The sequence below is a fragment of the Anopheles gambiae genome, chromosome 2 (genome assembly GCF_943734735.2).
Source record: "Anopheles gambiae chromosome 2, idAnoGambNW_F1_1, whole genome shotgun sequence".
NCBI classification, from domain to species: Eukaryota; Metazoa; Arthropoda; class Insecta; order Diptera; family Culicidae; genus Anopheles; species Anopheles gambiae.
In genome coordinates this window covers 102,322,437-102,335,871 of record NC_064601.1, presented here as the reverse complement: position 1 = coordinate 102,335,871, position 13,435 = coordinate 102,322,437, and the positions used below count along the sequence as shown (strand labels likewise).

The window sequence follows — 13,435 nt, the reverse complement described above, 5'->3', positions numbered from 1 at the left end:
CAGAGCACCCGACGACGCACCGGACGACTACGCGCGGAGGCATCATGTTTGATTTTCTCATTTCAGACCGCACACCTCACTGCGGCCCTTCCTTTCCTTCCCAATTTCCTGGCGATGGACAGTTTTCAATTTTCCGCCCCAAAGGCACCTCCGCTGAATACGATACACGGCATCACCGCGAAGTCGAACGGAATGGAATATCCCGATTTACGGCCATCGTGCACCGCCCAATCCTGCCCAAACCAGCTCTCGGCGTATCCTGTGTCTTCCCTGTGTGTGTGTCTATTTTGGTGCGGATTATGGCGATAATCTTGGTGGAGCTTTATGAGAGTATTTACACATGATTTTACGACCACGGGGGTCTTTCGGCGCTCTCGCCCACCACGTCGCTTACGTTTCCCATTGATGTGTCGTTCTTTTGGCGGGAACTGATTCGCCGGTCACCAGTTTCGACGCACTCGGGAGGTATTCTAAAGACATGGCGCGGGAATTATGGCGGCTCGAGATTGAAGACGCAGCCCAGCATGGCATCCGGTACATTTATTGCATTCAACGCAGAACCGCAACACGCGGCGACATGGTTTAGCTTTTCGTTGCGTTGGGTGATGGGTTTTGCGGTTATGTTTTGTGCCCGCGCCTCGCCAGTGTCGTGAAGAATATGTGGTACTTATTATTAAATCAGTCTGGCACGAGAGGGGGAGGGGGGGGGGCACAAAAGGGTTAAAGGTTTGATGGTTGTCGGTGTGAAGTACTACCGATGAGATATACCGGTTTGACTTTAAGAAGAAAAAAAGGGGATGTTTTTGCAAACATTGTGAAGCTTTTACACGAAGAAGATTATGTAGGATCACAAGATGATTATTTTTTGTGTGATTTGTAAATCATGTTTGACATTAGTCTTGAATTAGGCTTTAGTTTTGTCCTACATATCTAGAACAAGTTGCAAAACGTGCCAACAAATTCTCGTGCTCGTATATTGTTTATATTCTTCATACTTGACCCAAATACTGTGACTTGTCTACTTTCGTCTAAAGTATACCAGTGGTCTCCAAACTACGGCCACATGCAGGTGATGATTTTGTAAATCTATGCTTTGAATATTTTGATCTTTAATTTTTACTATTTAAAGACGATAAGCAAACTACAATAGTTGAAGGCTATACAAAATTACTATATGAACTAATATTTTCTAATCAAAATGAGGTTCAAACGTTCTCATTAACTAAAGGTAGGGTCAAGATAACCTTCAACAGCCTTAATTGCCGAGCAATGTGAGCGGCGAACCGAAAAGCTTGGAGGCTTCTAGTCTAAACCCATGTTTAGTTTTCTAATACCAAAGCTTGCCATTGAAAGTCATCTTTTATACAAAAAAAGTATGCTATTTCCCATTTAAGTATTAGTTCTGACGATAATTATTGTACTAATAATCTTGAGAGTGAGAATTGGGTGTAAACAATTGTGCGTTTTTTGTGTGCGTGTTTTTTTAAAGATAACAATAATAATTAGGACCGTTTTGTGCTAAATAAGCACAAGCATTTCTTCTTCAAGTTTAACAAAACATGGCATTATTCCAGCGAGCGTAGAATGAAAATTTGTTATTACTTTCATGCTGCTCAATGTCAGACGGATAAGTTTAAGTGAGTAAAACATTCGAAGAGTGATATTGGCTTGGGTTTATACATTATATAAAACAAAAACAAATGTTCTTCATAAAACATTTACCACCAAATATACCAATCTATCCCATTTTACTAACACTTTTCAAGAAAATTAAACTTGAAGCTAGTTTATTCGAATGATTTCCCATTATCCTCATAAGATTCCATTATAAACTATTGGAAAATATTAAAAGAATTGCTTTTTCCCTTTCCTCAATATCCCAATAACTGATCTTATTAAAACAAATCTACGAAAGCAAAAAGAATCTTACACCTATGCTCAACCGGCTGCTTAAAATTGCACACACCCTACGCAAACAAAAATCGCGTACAAGTGCAGCAGCTGAAGGCAAAACCAATGTGAAGGCAAAACCAAGGAAACGATCAGAAACCTACCTTCGGAACGGAGTTCAGGGTGAAACCCAACCTGGCGCACGACGGCGCCGGTAGAATCCCAAAAACCCACTCGGTTCCGCTTATTTGCACCGGAAGCACTCATAAGTTCCGGCCGTTTGCTTCCAGTTAACCTTTTCCGCCGTGGTCCGAAATAGCTTCTGCTTTTACCTCTTCTTATTTCATGTTTTTATGCTATGTCCGTCACAGGAAAAGTAATATCAAATAAGGAAGAAATAAACGCAAACTCCCACACACACACCCGCACACACGCTAACACACACCCAATATAACAAGCATAAACGGTCCAGTTCCGATGCTGTAAGATCGGTTGGCGGTGTGCTTTGTGATCCCATTTCCATATGGATTCGGTTCAATTTCACCTTCGACGGGGGCGCGCACTCACTGGCGAAGGAGTTATGTTACGGCGTATGAATTCAATCTACCGCAGCGAACCATAACTGATCCCTCGGTCTCACTCTCTCTGTCTCTCTCTCTGTCTTTAACATTCATTCCTTCTATTTGTCTGCAAGAGCATCCTACATCCAGAAGGGGTTCGTTGGGCAAAAAGGATCCACACTCCCCCAAAGGTGGCCAAAGTGGGTCGAACTGGGGGTCGTTTCTAATCGACGGTCGAGGTCGCTCTGACACACGGTGGGCACGGTGCAGAAGTATTGAGATTTGTTGAACCGAGACGTTGCAATGAGAAATTATTACGATTGACGTCGGAGTTTCGTGATGATGATGATGATGATGATGATGATGGGAGGAAATGCAGCTGCCAGCAGAAGCTGTTTGCTCAGCAGAAGTTATTTTAAGGTGGAAGAGCAAGTGGAGCGAGCGATCAGTTTAGCAATTGTAATTGATATTGATGGTGCGAGGTGCTTTAAATACATTTGGAATGGTTGAGTTTATGCTATCGTCTTACCGTCAATACGAACGTAATTGAACCATTTGCATTGTATCGGGTATATTTAGAGGTATTTACTGTGCTTATTTCTATCCTTTAACCTCCCTTGCACAATAAACATTCTGATCTGTTCCTATTTCTTGAGCTCGAAAAGTAATTATGTGCACAACACATTAAAAGCTCGTTTGCTCACATCAATGTACACGTACAAGTTCGTACACGCTGCACTTGGCTGCAACTTTTATAAACTATCTCGCGTGTCATATGAAACTCATGAAAAGAAAATTTTCATAAAATAGGTACAAAGAAGGATCATCTATGCAAATTGATGCAACACAACGCTCCTGCTCCGCTTTGGTCGGGTGCATCCAACACAAGACCGCAACAATTACGTCTCGCACAGCATCGTCGTTTGGCGCTGCATGTACGGATCATGTTAAGTTTATTTTAACCACCGCTAGATAGAGCGAGCCAAGATCCGATCCCAGTGCAGCACGCTTTTAGGAGTACACAGCCGACGCAACGTTCGCGCTCACTTCCAAAAAGAGCGCAACAAGACGAGCACAAACTTTTCACCGGCGGAAAGTTAATCAAATTAAAATTGCAACAGCCAAGGTGCAGAAATACACATAGACACATAGGTATATATATATACATTTTGCACCAAGTTCTGGGTTGTTTGTACGAGCAAAAGCATGAACATGATCTAAGGAGATCCGTGGCAGAGTGGGGGAGAACAAACGACACATACGCGTGTGTGTACTGAATACTGAGCAAAAGTTGAAATTCATTAAATGTAAATTTCTGCTCCAATGCGGTAGAGATGTGTTGATTTTGTTGTCTTTCTCTCTTCATTCTTGATCTTTTTCAGACTTTTTTTTTGCTTTTTTACGCTATGCTACAATGTGCAGTGTGCGAATGTGTGTTCTGACGTTTAATTTCTACTCTAGCCTGAACGCAACTAACGGATAAACTTTGAGAAGATAAATAAACTAAACAAGTCACAGGCTACGTTTTTGATGAAACATAGTTGTTTTTTTTTCTCCTTTCGTTTCCGACTTTCGAATGACAACTGATGGGAAAAACTACTTTCCTGAGCAGTGGTGGGTCGTTTACTGTGTAGAGGAAGAGGGTATGATTCTATGCACATTTTCATAAATATGTATAGAAACTTAAGAGCCGGTAGATGCGCTGCTGACATCAAACATTTGCGACGAAGCATGTGTTGCATTTTACTCTCATTATAATTAAAAAAACACACAAACTGACGTCTTGCTGTAGCATTGTTTAGGTTGTGTGCTGATGAGGTGTCGGGTTGATTGGCGTGTAGACATTCATTTATTTTCTTCGCTTTGCCACTTTATCCGAGCAACGAAGAACGATCATGAACAGCGAAATACTTTAACTAATAATGATCAAAATGCTCATTTATGCTCGTTCTTAAAAAAATAAGAAGACTTTTAATGCCTCCAGTATGTTAGCAATAGAGCTTAGAATAACCGTTTTATTAGCTTATACCAATGATTTGAGTAGATGAAAAATAAGCTATTAATAATAATCGGTCAGGATATATTTTTCTAGAGCACTAGAGCAATTATATAATAAACAATGCAATTATATACAAAAATTTTTTTATTTCTATCCTGGTCCACGAAATAGATTGTGCTTGTTCCGATGGAAACGTTTATTTTGTTTCTTTTTTTGCCTTACAAAAATATGCGCGATCGAACATCGTAAGAATGCGTTGAAATTCGTTAATAAGTTCAATGGCTTATTATGTTTTTAACCTTGTATTTTATTATTTTTCAATTAGTATTTTATGTTATTTTATTATAGTCCTGAAAGAAACTGGTATGCATGTTCATCGGAAGTCAACTATTGTCTGGTATGATTTGATTTTATTAAAAACAATAATATGGTAAGTCATTTCAAAGCACTACTAGTAGCAGTATTGTGGTAAGGGCCATTTTTTATTTCATCAATTGCAAACAATCCATTTCATTTTCAAACAATCGCTCTACAGTCCCTCAACACAATTGTCCCTTCTGCTCGCAAATCAATATTCGCGAAGAAATTGAACCGTAGTGCACAGGAGGAATAAATTAAGAATCGATACGCACTTCCGGGTTGCAATCGAAAAAAGAGGGGAGCTCCCTCAAAAAGAGATAAAAAAATCAAAATCATCCAAGAAAAACGACCCGATACGATTCGCAATCAAATTTACGATAACCGTATTAACCTTTTCATTAGCCGGGCGCATTTGAAGCACCTACACACACACACGCGCGCGTAAATTGCGCATAAACATAAAGTTGCCGGCGCTCACCCAGCAGTGATGCTCCTCCGGCAGTGTTACATAAGTGTCGCGAATAAAACTGGCACCCGGCCAGGAACAACAATCGAGCCAAATCGATTATGGAAGAGAGGACCCGAAAGCCAGCCAAACAGCATCGTGACATTCACAATAACATAAAAAACGCACATTTGTCCTTCGTGTCCACGCTTGCTCATCCTCTCCGGTGGTGGTGCCGGAAATCGAACACACGCATCCCGGAAGCATCGGCATTGACGATCGTGTTTTAAAAATGTATAATCAAGCCACCCGCACATCACCAACAAACAGACCGGGGCCCGTTCGCAATAAAATTTGCCTGCCATTCTGGGGTGCCACCCGAAGAGAGGCGTTAAAATTTCCCCAGATCATCAAAACGAAAGATCGCAAAAGTTTCATTTGAATTTTTTAACACTTTTTTCCACTCCATTTTTCCATTTGCTTCGGCTCGCTGTGACGTGCTCAAACTCGTTCACATCGCTCACACGGCGCCCTCCCCCGTGGAGAAGGTATGGAGGTAAAAGTAAATTTGCATATTTATCATCCACCCCGGGGAGGGCATAGCATAAGCACGCACACTCTAGATCGAACTTTGGTGCCAAATTTGGTGTGCCATTTCTTCGGCAAAAGGGGATACCTTTTAGGCTCCTCTTCCGATACCGTTCCGGTTACGTTACCGGGGCGCATTATGGTATGAAATCTTCTGCTCACGGATGCATAATTTCTCCCCATTTCGATGCGCGATTATCAAATCGCACCGGTTAGTGTCAGCGCCATTTCTCCGGCCCGAAACGAGGTACGACACGAGAAGAAGATCCACGGCATAATGCGGCAAAATTACGAAATCGAATTCACGTTTGGCAGTGTTTGCTATTTTTTAATCGATTCGGCGACATTTCCGCTGTTGACAGCTTTTGGTTTAGTGTTATGTTGGCTAGAAAGATGTCACCGAGAGTGTTGCATCACTTTGTGGTTCACATTTGCGGAAGAAAGTTGCCTGCTGTTAAAGGTGAACAATACAAAACTGTTCTCCGGACGGCGCTTGGAAGCGACTCGCACAGGTCGATCATCAATAATAAATCTTCATTTTGTTTTATCTCAAACTCCCTATCCGTCTAGCTTGGCTTTTGGGAGCTCCCTAGAGATGTAGGTGTAAGTAATTACCTTCAGCCGTGGCGTCTCCGGAAGCAATCTCCCGCAAAAAAGCGTTGGCGCGAAAACTCGCACCACTCTTCGGCACCAACGGTCACGTACGGTCAGCGTATCCCGCTGGACGTAAACGATTGACTCGTTGGCCGGTCACGTCACGGTTGTGCTTTATCAATTAGGCCGCACCGCACAATTAGGGAGTCCATTTCACTTTTCCGCTAATTATCGGCCACCCGTCGGCCATTAGCCGCAACCTGCGCATTGCACGTTCCTCGGGGATGCATCGTACGATCTTGCTCACTCTTACGCGCACCATCGTCACCATGGTTCTTGGTCCAAACAAAGTCCAAACGGACGGGCATCACCCGACTGCCGAGAAACTATTCAATCGCCGTTTAATTGACGCCTGAATGGCTCGATCGATCGGGGTCGGATGTTGGTAATTCCCGCGATGAGGTTGCTTAGTTTGCTGGTCATTTTGTTTGACAGAATCTTTGTGCAGCAACGGAAATGGACAGCGTCCGTTGTGAGTGTTGAAATATCTCCTAAAACGTAACTTTATCCCGATCCCGATGGGTTGGGTTTGGGTTAGGTTTTGCAATGGATCGGGTGCGATGGGGATGAAAGAAGATTAATAAACTGCTGTTTTGTCTCAGCAGCATAATAGTTATTGGTATTGTTGCTCCATAATTCGGAGAAGTTTTGACTTTTACAGCATCAATCGATTAATTGATTCATGAATGGATGATAGGCGTATAAATTCATATTTGTAATCCTGAACATTGTGGCAAAATATATTGTTGAAAAAGTCATAACATAAAGATTACTTCAAATTAATTTAATTCATTCATTACTGTTAATACATTGTGAGCTTTTTTCACTTTTCTATTGTAGATCATTATTGTCAGTGTCAATTTCTGGGTCAAATGATGATTTGTACCTTTCAGTTGAATTTCGTCTATGGAACGGGAACATTTATAAATATGTGTATTTACTAGGTTTCGACTACGAATAGTTCATGTGGCTTACAAAATTCCAGAACTTTTGAAATTGTTTTCAACTCGCGCAATTTGACCACAAAAAGCCTCTTTAATCATCAAAGGTTAGTAAAAGGCCCTGTGAAGCAAGGCACTTTTTAGATATTGAAAAATCCTTCAATATATTTAAATTCCTGATAATTTTGCTTAATGCATTACTATGAAATGCTGAGTTGTCAGATGTATTCAGAGCCATGGAATTGATTCAGCGTAACGCATTAAGTATTCTAGCCAACTAAGTAAAACTGAGAAAAATGTATTCTTTATTAATATCATCGGAGGAACGTTGGCCTTGACCGTTGACAAAAACGCCATTGCAAACGCGAATGAAATTAAGCTGTCGCCTTTCAACATCCCATTGTCCACCATTGTTGCTCACCGCACACAATCATTTGCATGCTTTCCTCGTACCTTGCCCTACTTCAGCGTTACAGCGTCCGCCCAACTTTTGCCCTAACGACACATGCTGTCCACTAACTCTCCACCTGACAGTAGTTTAGTACCTTTGATAAGACTGATACGATCAATCATTTCCTGTGCTGCTTTGTGTCCACCAACTTCCTCCCTACTACCCGAATACTCGCAGTGATATTAACTCTCCCTACCACACATGCCACGAAATGTGGCACACTTTTTTTGTGTGACACAAATTCCCGTTCTGTCTCCCGAAGGAATGGTCGTGCCGAAATCAGAACGTACAGGAACGAAGCTCGGAGCTAGCGAAAGAGCGATAAAAAATACATCTACCAATTCCACCCCGGTATCGCTTATCGCTTCGGTTGTTGAAAGTGGGAACGATATATATTTTTTTTCGCCTATTCTTGCCAATGAAAAACCTCAACGGAAAAAAGCGGCAAAGATACCACCAGCAGTAACCCTATCGGCAAACTCGGCTACACACGTAACGCACGATGACACGTTTGGTAGAGTGAAAACTGTGAAACAATGCCACTGCGATGGACGCACCACATCGGAGGGAGACGCGCACAGGAGCAGCGCTTGGCCGGAAGGCACGCTCCGGTGCGCTGAATTCCCACGCGATTCATCCGTGAAAGGAGGCAGCCCCTACTGTCACGGTGCTTCGGTGCACCGGAAACCAGATTTTCCGTTTGCTTGTTCGATTGTGTCGGTAGAAAAATCCGGTGTCCTTGGCAGGATTCAGTATTGAGATTGTACGTGGGTATGTGTATGTGGAGCTGTGTGCGTGCTCTGTGCGTGAAAGCACACCGAAGGCGCTCTTCCGGGAGGTTTTTTTGGACCTTTAAGTAGGAAGGTATGATAGGTGTGGACAAAAACATACAAAGAATTTCAAATCAGAACCGGAAACGGTGCGGAAGCTTTACGGAAGCCGAGGTATGGTGCGGTATATGGTGTATGCTTTATTATTGGACGTATTGAAGGGAAATGTTAAACGTTAACGGAAGATGATTTTTTTATTACAAACTTAAAAATTATGAAAACGCACGTTGGTATAATTATATTGAAAACATGATTATCCTTATTATGATGAATGAAGAGCATTCATCAACGCTTCCCTCAGTATTCTCAGTAGGAATTATTATTCTGATACGAGGGGATTATTTGTAATACGTTACACTGTTCTGTTTGCTGCGAAACAGAACATTAAGCAACAAATGTTGTCGGTTTTTTCATTAAACAACTTCCGCTTCTTCCTGGGAAAGTACAACACACGTACGTTAAGGAGGATGCATAAAAAAGCAAATTTCAATTCACATTCAAAACAAAGTTTCTCACTTGCGCTTAGCGGCTTAGTGGGAATCACCTGTGGTGGTACAACATTTGCCGAAGCAATCAAATAAAACACACAAGCACAAGCAAGCAGTATATGCGTAATTTTATTCGCATTAATTTATGTCTGTTTCTGCCCTGTACTCGACTTTTCGTCCCAAGAGTAGTTCTTGCGAAATGTGAGCAGGTTTGCATGAAGCGTACCCGACAGGCTACTTTGTATTGATTTGCTAGGAATTGAATGCTTCGATGGTTCGCTGTTTCAGAATTTCAGCAACACAGATTTCGAGGAAGCCCGCTACGCCACGAGCTATAGTATGATTCGAGCTTGTTAAATATGACATTTACATGAAATTCTTTGCCAGTATTTTCAAGAACCGTGAGTAATTAATTTTAAAATTTGGATAAACATATTCAAATTTCGTTTTACACCGCCATACAAACGTAGACAGATTCAAATTCCATCAAACACAATCCCCCAAAAGGTGAGCTGCTTCTGTTCGCCTGCCAACAAGGATCGATGTTTTCGCTCGGATCTTTTTTGGGCAAGTACAACGCAAGCAATATTACAACATCACATTGCATAAATGGGAACGGCTGCACGCTCTCTATTCGCAAGAAATGCGCCGTGAGGAACAATCTGAACAAACCACAAGCCCGAATGTGCAGAACAATTGACCATAAATGAGCATCAAAATGGTAATTTAAGCGCTGCTTTGCCTGTGTTCCTTGAGATACAATTTTTTTTTTTTTTGTTATTACCCCTCACGAAACGTTCCTGGAGCATTGCATTTTTTGCAAGCAGAGTTTGCAAGAGACGACAAAAGTGGGAAGATAGTAAAAAAAACCCGGCGCCAAGTTGCAAAACAAAAAAATGGTTCACCATAAAGCGAGGTAGGAGAAGGCACACTCTCTTTGCGTGCATGATTACGGTTTGTTTGTTTTCCTGTGTGATATGTATGTTTTTATCCCCTTTTTTGTTTCACTCCGCTGTCGGCTTTCCACATTGCTGGGGTACCATTTGAACGCAAACTCGTGTCAACTGGCACTCGATTGGTGTGAGCATAAATGATGGGTGTGTGTGTGTGTTTTTTTACACCCCGCCACCCATTATTCAAAGCTTAATGAGTGTTATGCGCTTGGCATGCGGTGCTTTTGCCTCCATTGAGTCTATTTCCCCTCTCGTTTTCTTGGGCTATTTAAATTTTATTTCGTTTCATGTTTTACAGCACTCGGGTTTATTTTTGCTCATTACTATCATGGTTGTACTACTCCCGAACGGGAAAGGGTGATGGATGCCAGCATAGGTTTCACTTTTTATTTGATGCCATTAAAAAGCTCTCTGCACCTAATGGATGTGTGTTTTTTTGTCACAATCAGATGGGACAGAGGTTTAACGGTGTGTACACCTGCCCAAGATCAAGATGTTGTGTACAAACATAGCAATCAGTTCAGTTATAGAGTATCATAGAAGTAGTTACAGTAGTAGTAGTAGTAGTAGTACCACACATTAATTGCCTGTCGATTTTGCAATCGGTATCCCCATCTCACTTACCCGATGATGCGCTGCATTCGCCGGTGGATAGAAGTTGATTGGATCTACATTGACGGCTGCTGGCTGATCGGTCGGATAGCGCCTCATTGGTAGATGGCTAACTTTCGCCATCGGATGGAACCATTCTGCAAGCAAGGAAAGTATCGAAAAAGAAAATGGTCTTTTAATATATATATATATATAAATAGGCTACCCCAAACATGTGCATGGCATTCGAGCGGACTAAAAGTTGTCGCAATAAAATCCCATCAAAATGTCCCATAAAAGTTTCCCCCCCCCCCCGCCCCCCGGGTTTAGGTTTTAGCGAGTTTTTACCAGGCAATCTGAAAATGTCACTTTTTATCACCCACATTCGGCTGGCTCGGAAGCTGCTGACAGCTTCCTTGAGGGGAAGTGGCTGTCGCTGTCGTACCACCACCCAAATGCACACGTTTGCCAAATCTATTTATGAGCTTTTAATTTACTTCCGAGCCGCCGAACGACAGGCGCAAACACCGACGGTACCACACATTTGCTGCAGGTATGGAAGTCGTAAATCCTTCCCGGGAGGAGTTTACCGGTGTCGTACTGGGGCGGACAACCAGCAAAAAAGAAAAGCTCAAGATCATCTCAAGATGATAAGCACCGTAAGCATGTCGGGAAATTTAGCCCACCCGTTTCCACACACGCCCGTCGAGTGGAAAAGAGTGTTTTTGAAAAGTTTGTTTTTACTCGTTTTTTTTGTTGTTGTTCCCTCTCTACCTTTTAATGAATTTGTTATTAAGCTGACAAATGAGGTGGAAAATGGAAGTTTACTGGGGGAGAGCTGCCGTTTATGGAAGGTTCTGATTTATGATTAGACCGGAAGCAGATGGAGCTAACAAAAAAGGATCCTTTTTACTCGAATGTAACCGTCAACATGATTATGATAATCATCATTAGTTCATTGGTTAGAATTGAGAGTGCGAGAGAGTGAGAATAAAGAGTGATTTCAGGACAAATATGTGGTTATTTACAACAAAATAAACTTATAAAATGTCTCAAACCAATGACTACTGAGCACACAGTTTGAAAAACCAAAAATCATTTTAACTTTGCAATGCCTCAGTAGCGATATCAATTTTATTCACAGAGTTCCAAGTTCAAATTTCCTGCTGCACTTTCATGTTTCTTCCCTTCATTACCTACAAAACATTGAGCAAGATGTTATTTCCTTGTCTTAATAGAATTATTTCCAAGAAGGAAAGAAGGAAGGAAAGCTTTCACCTGTACAGGAGGTGTAGTTTTTCTAGTATGCTGCCCAGAAATGCTCTTAACCCTATCACTGCTTGTTTTTCAACTGATAGCAAGAACGTACATTGTAGTCGCTGTAGTGCAGAACATAGTTTGTAAGAGTAGTCTTGCTGTTTTCCAATAATAAACGAAGTAGAAACCAAGCTAGAACAAACGAAGCTAGAAGTCTCAGTAAAATTTCTTCCTTTGAAAAGAAGACAATTGTTCTTCGTTGGAGTGAACTAAAGCTCAATAATTAATTCATCATAACCGGACCGGAAATTCCTTACAAGAAGTCCGATATTTTGAGAAAAATTATGAATTGAATAAAATAAAAAATGTTAGATGCAACATTCGTCCAATATTTAGAGTTAAATAAATATTGTAAAATGCTGACATGCTAAAGAAAATAATTAATGTTGTACCTTGTTTGTGCTTCGCTACACAGCTTACGAAACGACTGGAACGTCCGCATAAGTTCCTTGGAATTTCTATTCCAGAAAATGCTCTTCCCAGAAAATAGACCCCACCATGCCGGTATGGTTGACCGCTTCCACGAGTAGATACGCAGAACGCTTCCCCATGGATTGCTGCGAAACGTCAACAAATCATGATAAACACGTTACTGCTTTCTAATTATCGATGATGATTTATTTATCGCAACGAACCATTAAATTGATTATGCTCCATCAACGAGCAGCAGCAGCAGCACAACGATCATTTGGATGTTGCGCGCGGTCCTCGGCCGTCCGCCCGCCAATCGTCCCCATTTTGACAAATGACAAGCTGTCCAGTTTGTCTTACGGGTGTTAATTTCAGTATCAGAGATAACAGGACGGACCGTTGCGCTTGCTTAGGAGGGAATGATGCAGCGATGTACACAAGTGCGCCGTGCGATTCTGCGACGGGGGTGCACGAAGATGATGCCAATGTTTGATGCGATGTGATGCTCAATGTGCGGACAAGTCTTCCAGGAAAACGATGTGGACAGATGCAGAACTGGAGTGAGAAATAATTCACGAAGTTACTGCGTTATGTTGGCGCCGGTTCTAGCTTGTGTGCAGTGCTTGCTGCAATATCGGCCGCAGTATCAAACCGATTGAGTGGCACCGATTAGGATGAGTCATTACGTTTGGATTAAATTAATTAAATTTCCATCCATAATTTACTGGTCGGATGCATGCCGGCCCGGTGTGGTTAGGTGGTCGCGTTAAGGATGGTTTTGAAGGTGGAAGCGAAATCAACAGTGAAATAGCAGGAGTTAATTATGCATCGTAGCGGTTAAGGGTTGTTGGGGCGTATTAACATGGCTGAAAACGGTTCTGTTTCATCGCCACGTAACGACACATTGACGTTAGACATAGTGCCAACTCTTAAAATAATTCTAAACTCTTTGTACAA

General features: G+C 41.9%; 1 protein-coding gene across 6 annotated transcripts in view; it reads right to left on the bottom strand.

Moving 5' to 3' along the window:
* LOC1277109 (serine-rich adhesin for platelets) overlaps window positions 1–13,435 on the bottom strand; it is a 151,136-nt gene that overhangs the window by 19,610 nt on the left and 118,091 nt on the right. For all 6 annotated transcript variants that reach the window (XM_061650686.1, XM_061650687.1, XM_061650688.1 and 3 more), the window contains one exon: window positions 10,784–10,908. In XM_061650686.1, coding sequence (XP_061506670.1) covers window positions 10,784–10,894 — 111 coding nt within the window. In that variant the 5' untranslated portion in view covers window positions 10,895–10,908. The remainder of the gene's footprint in view (window positions 1–10,783; window positions 10,909–13,435) is intronic.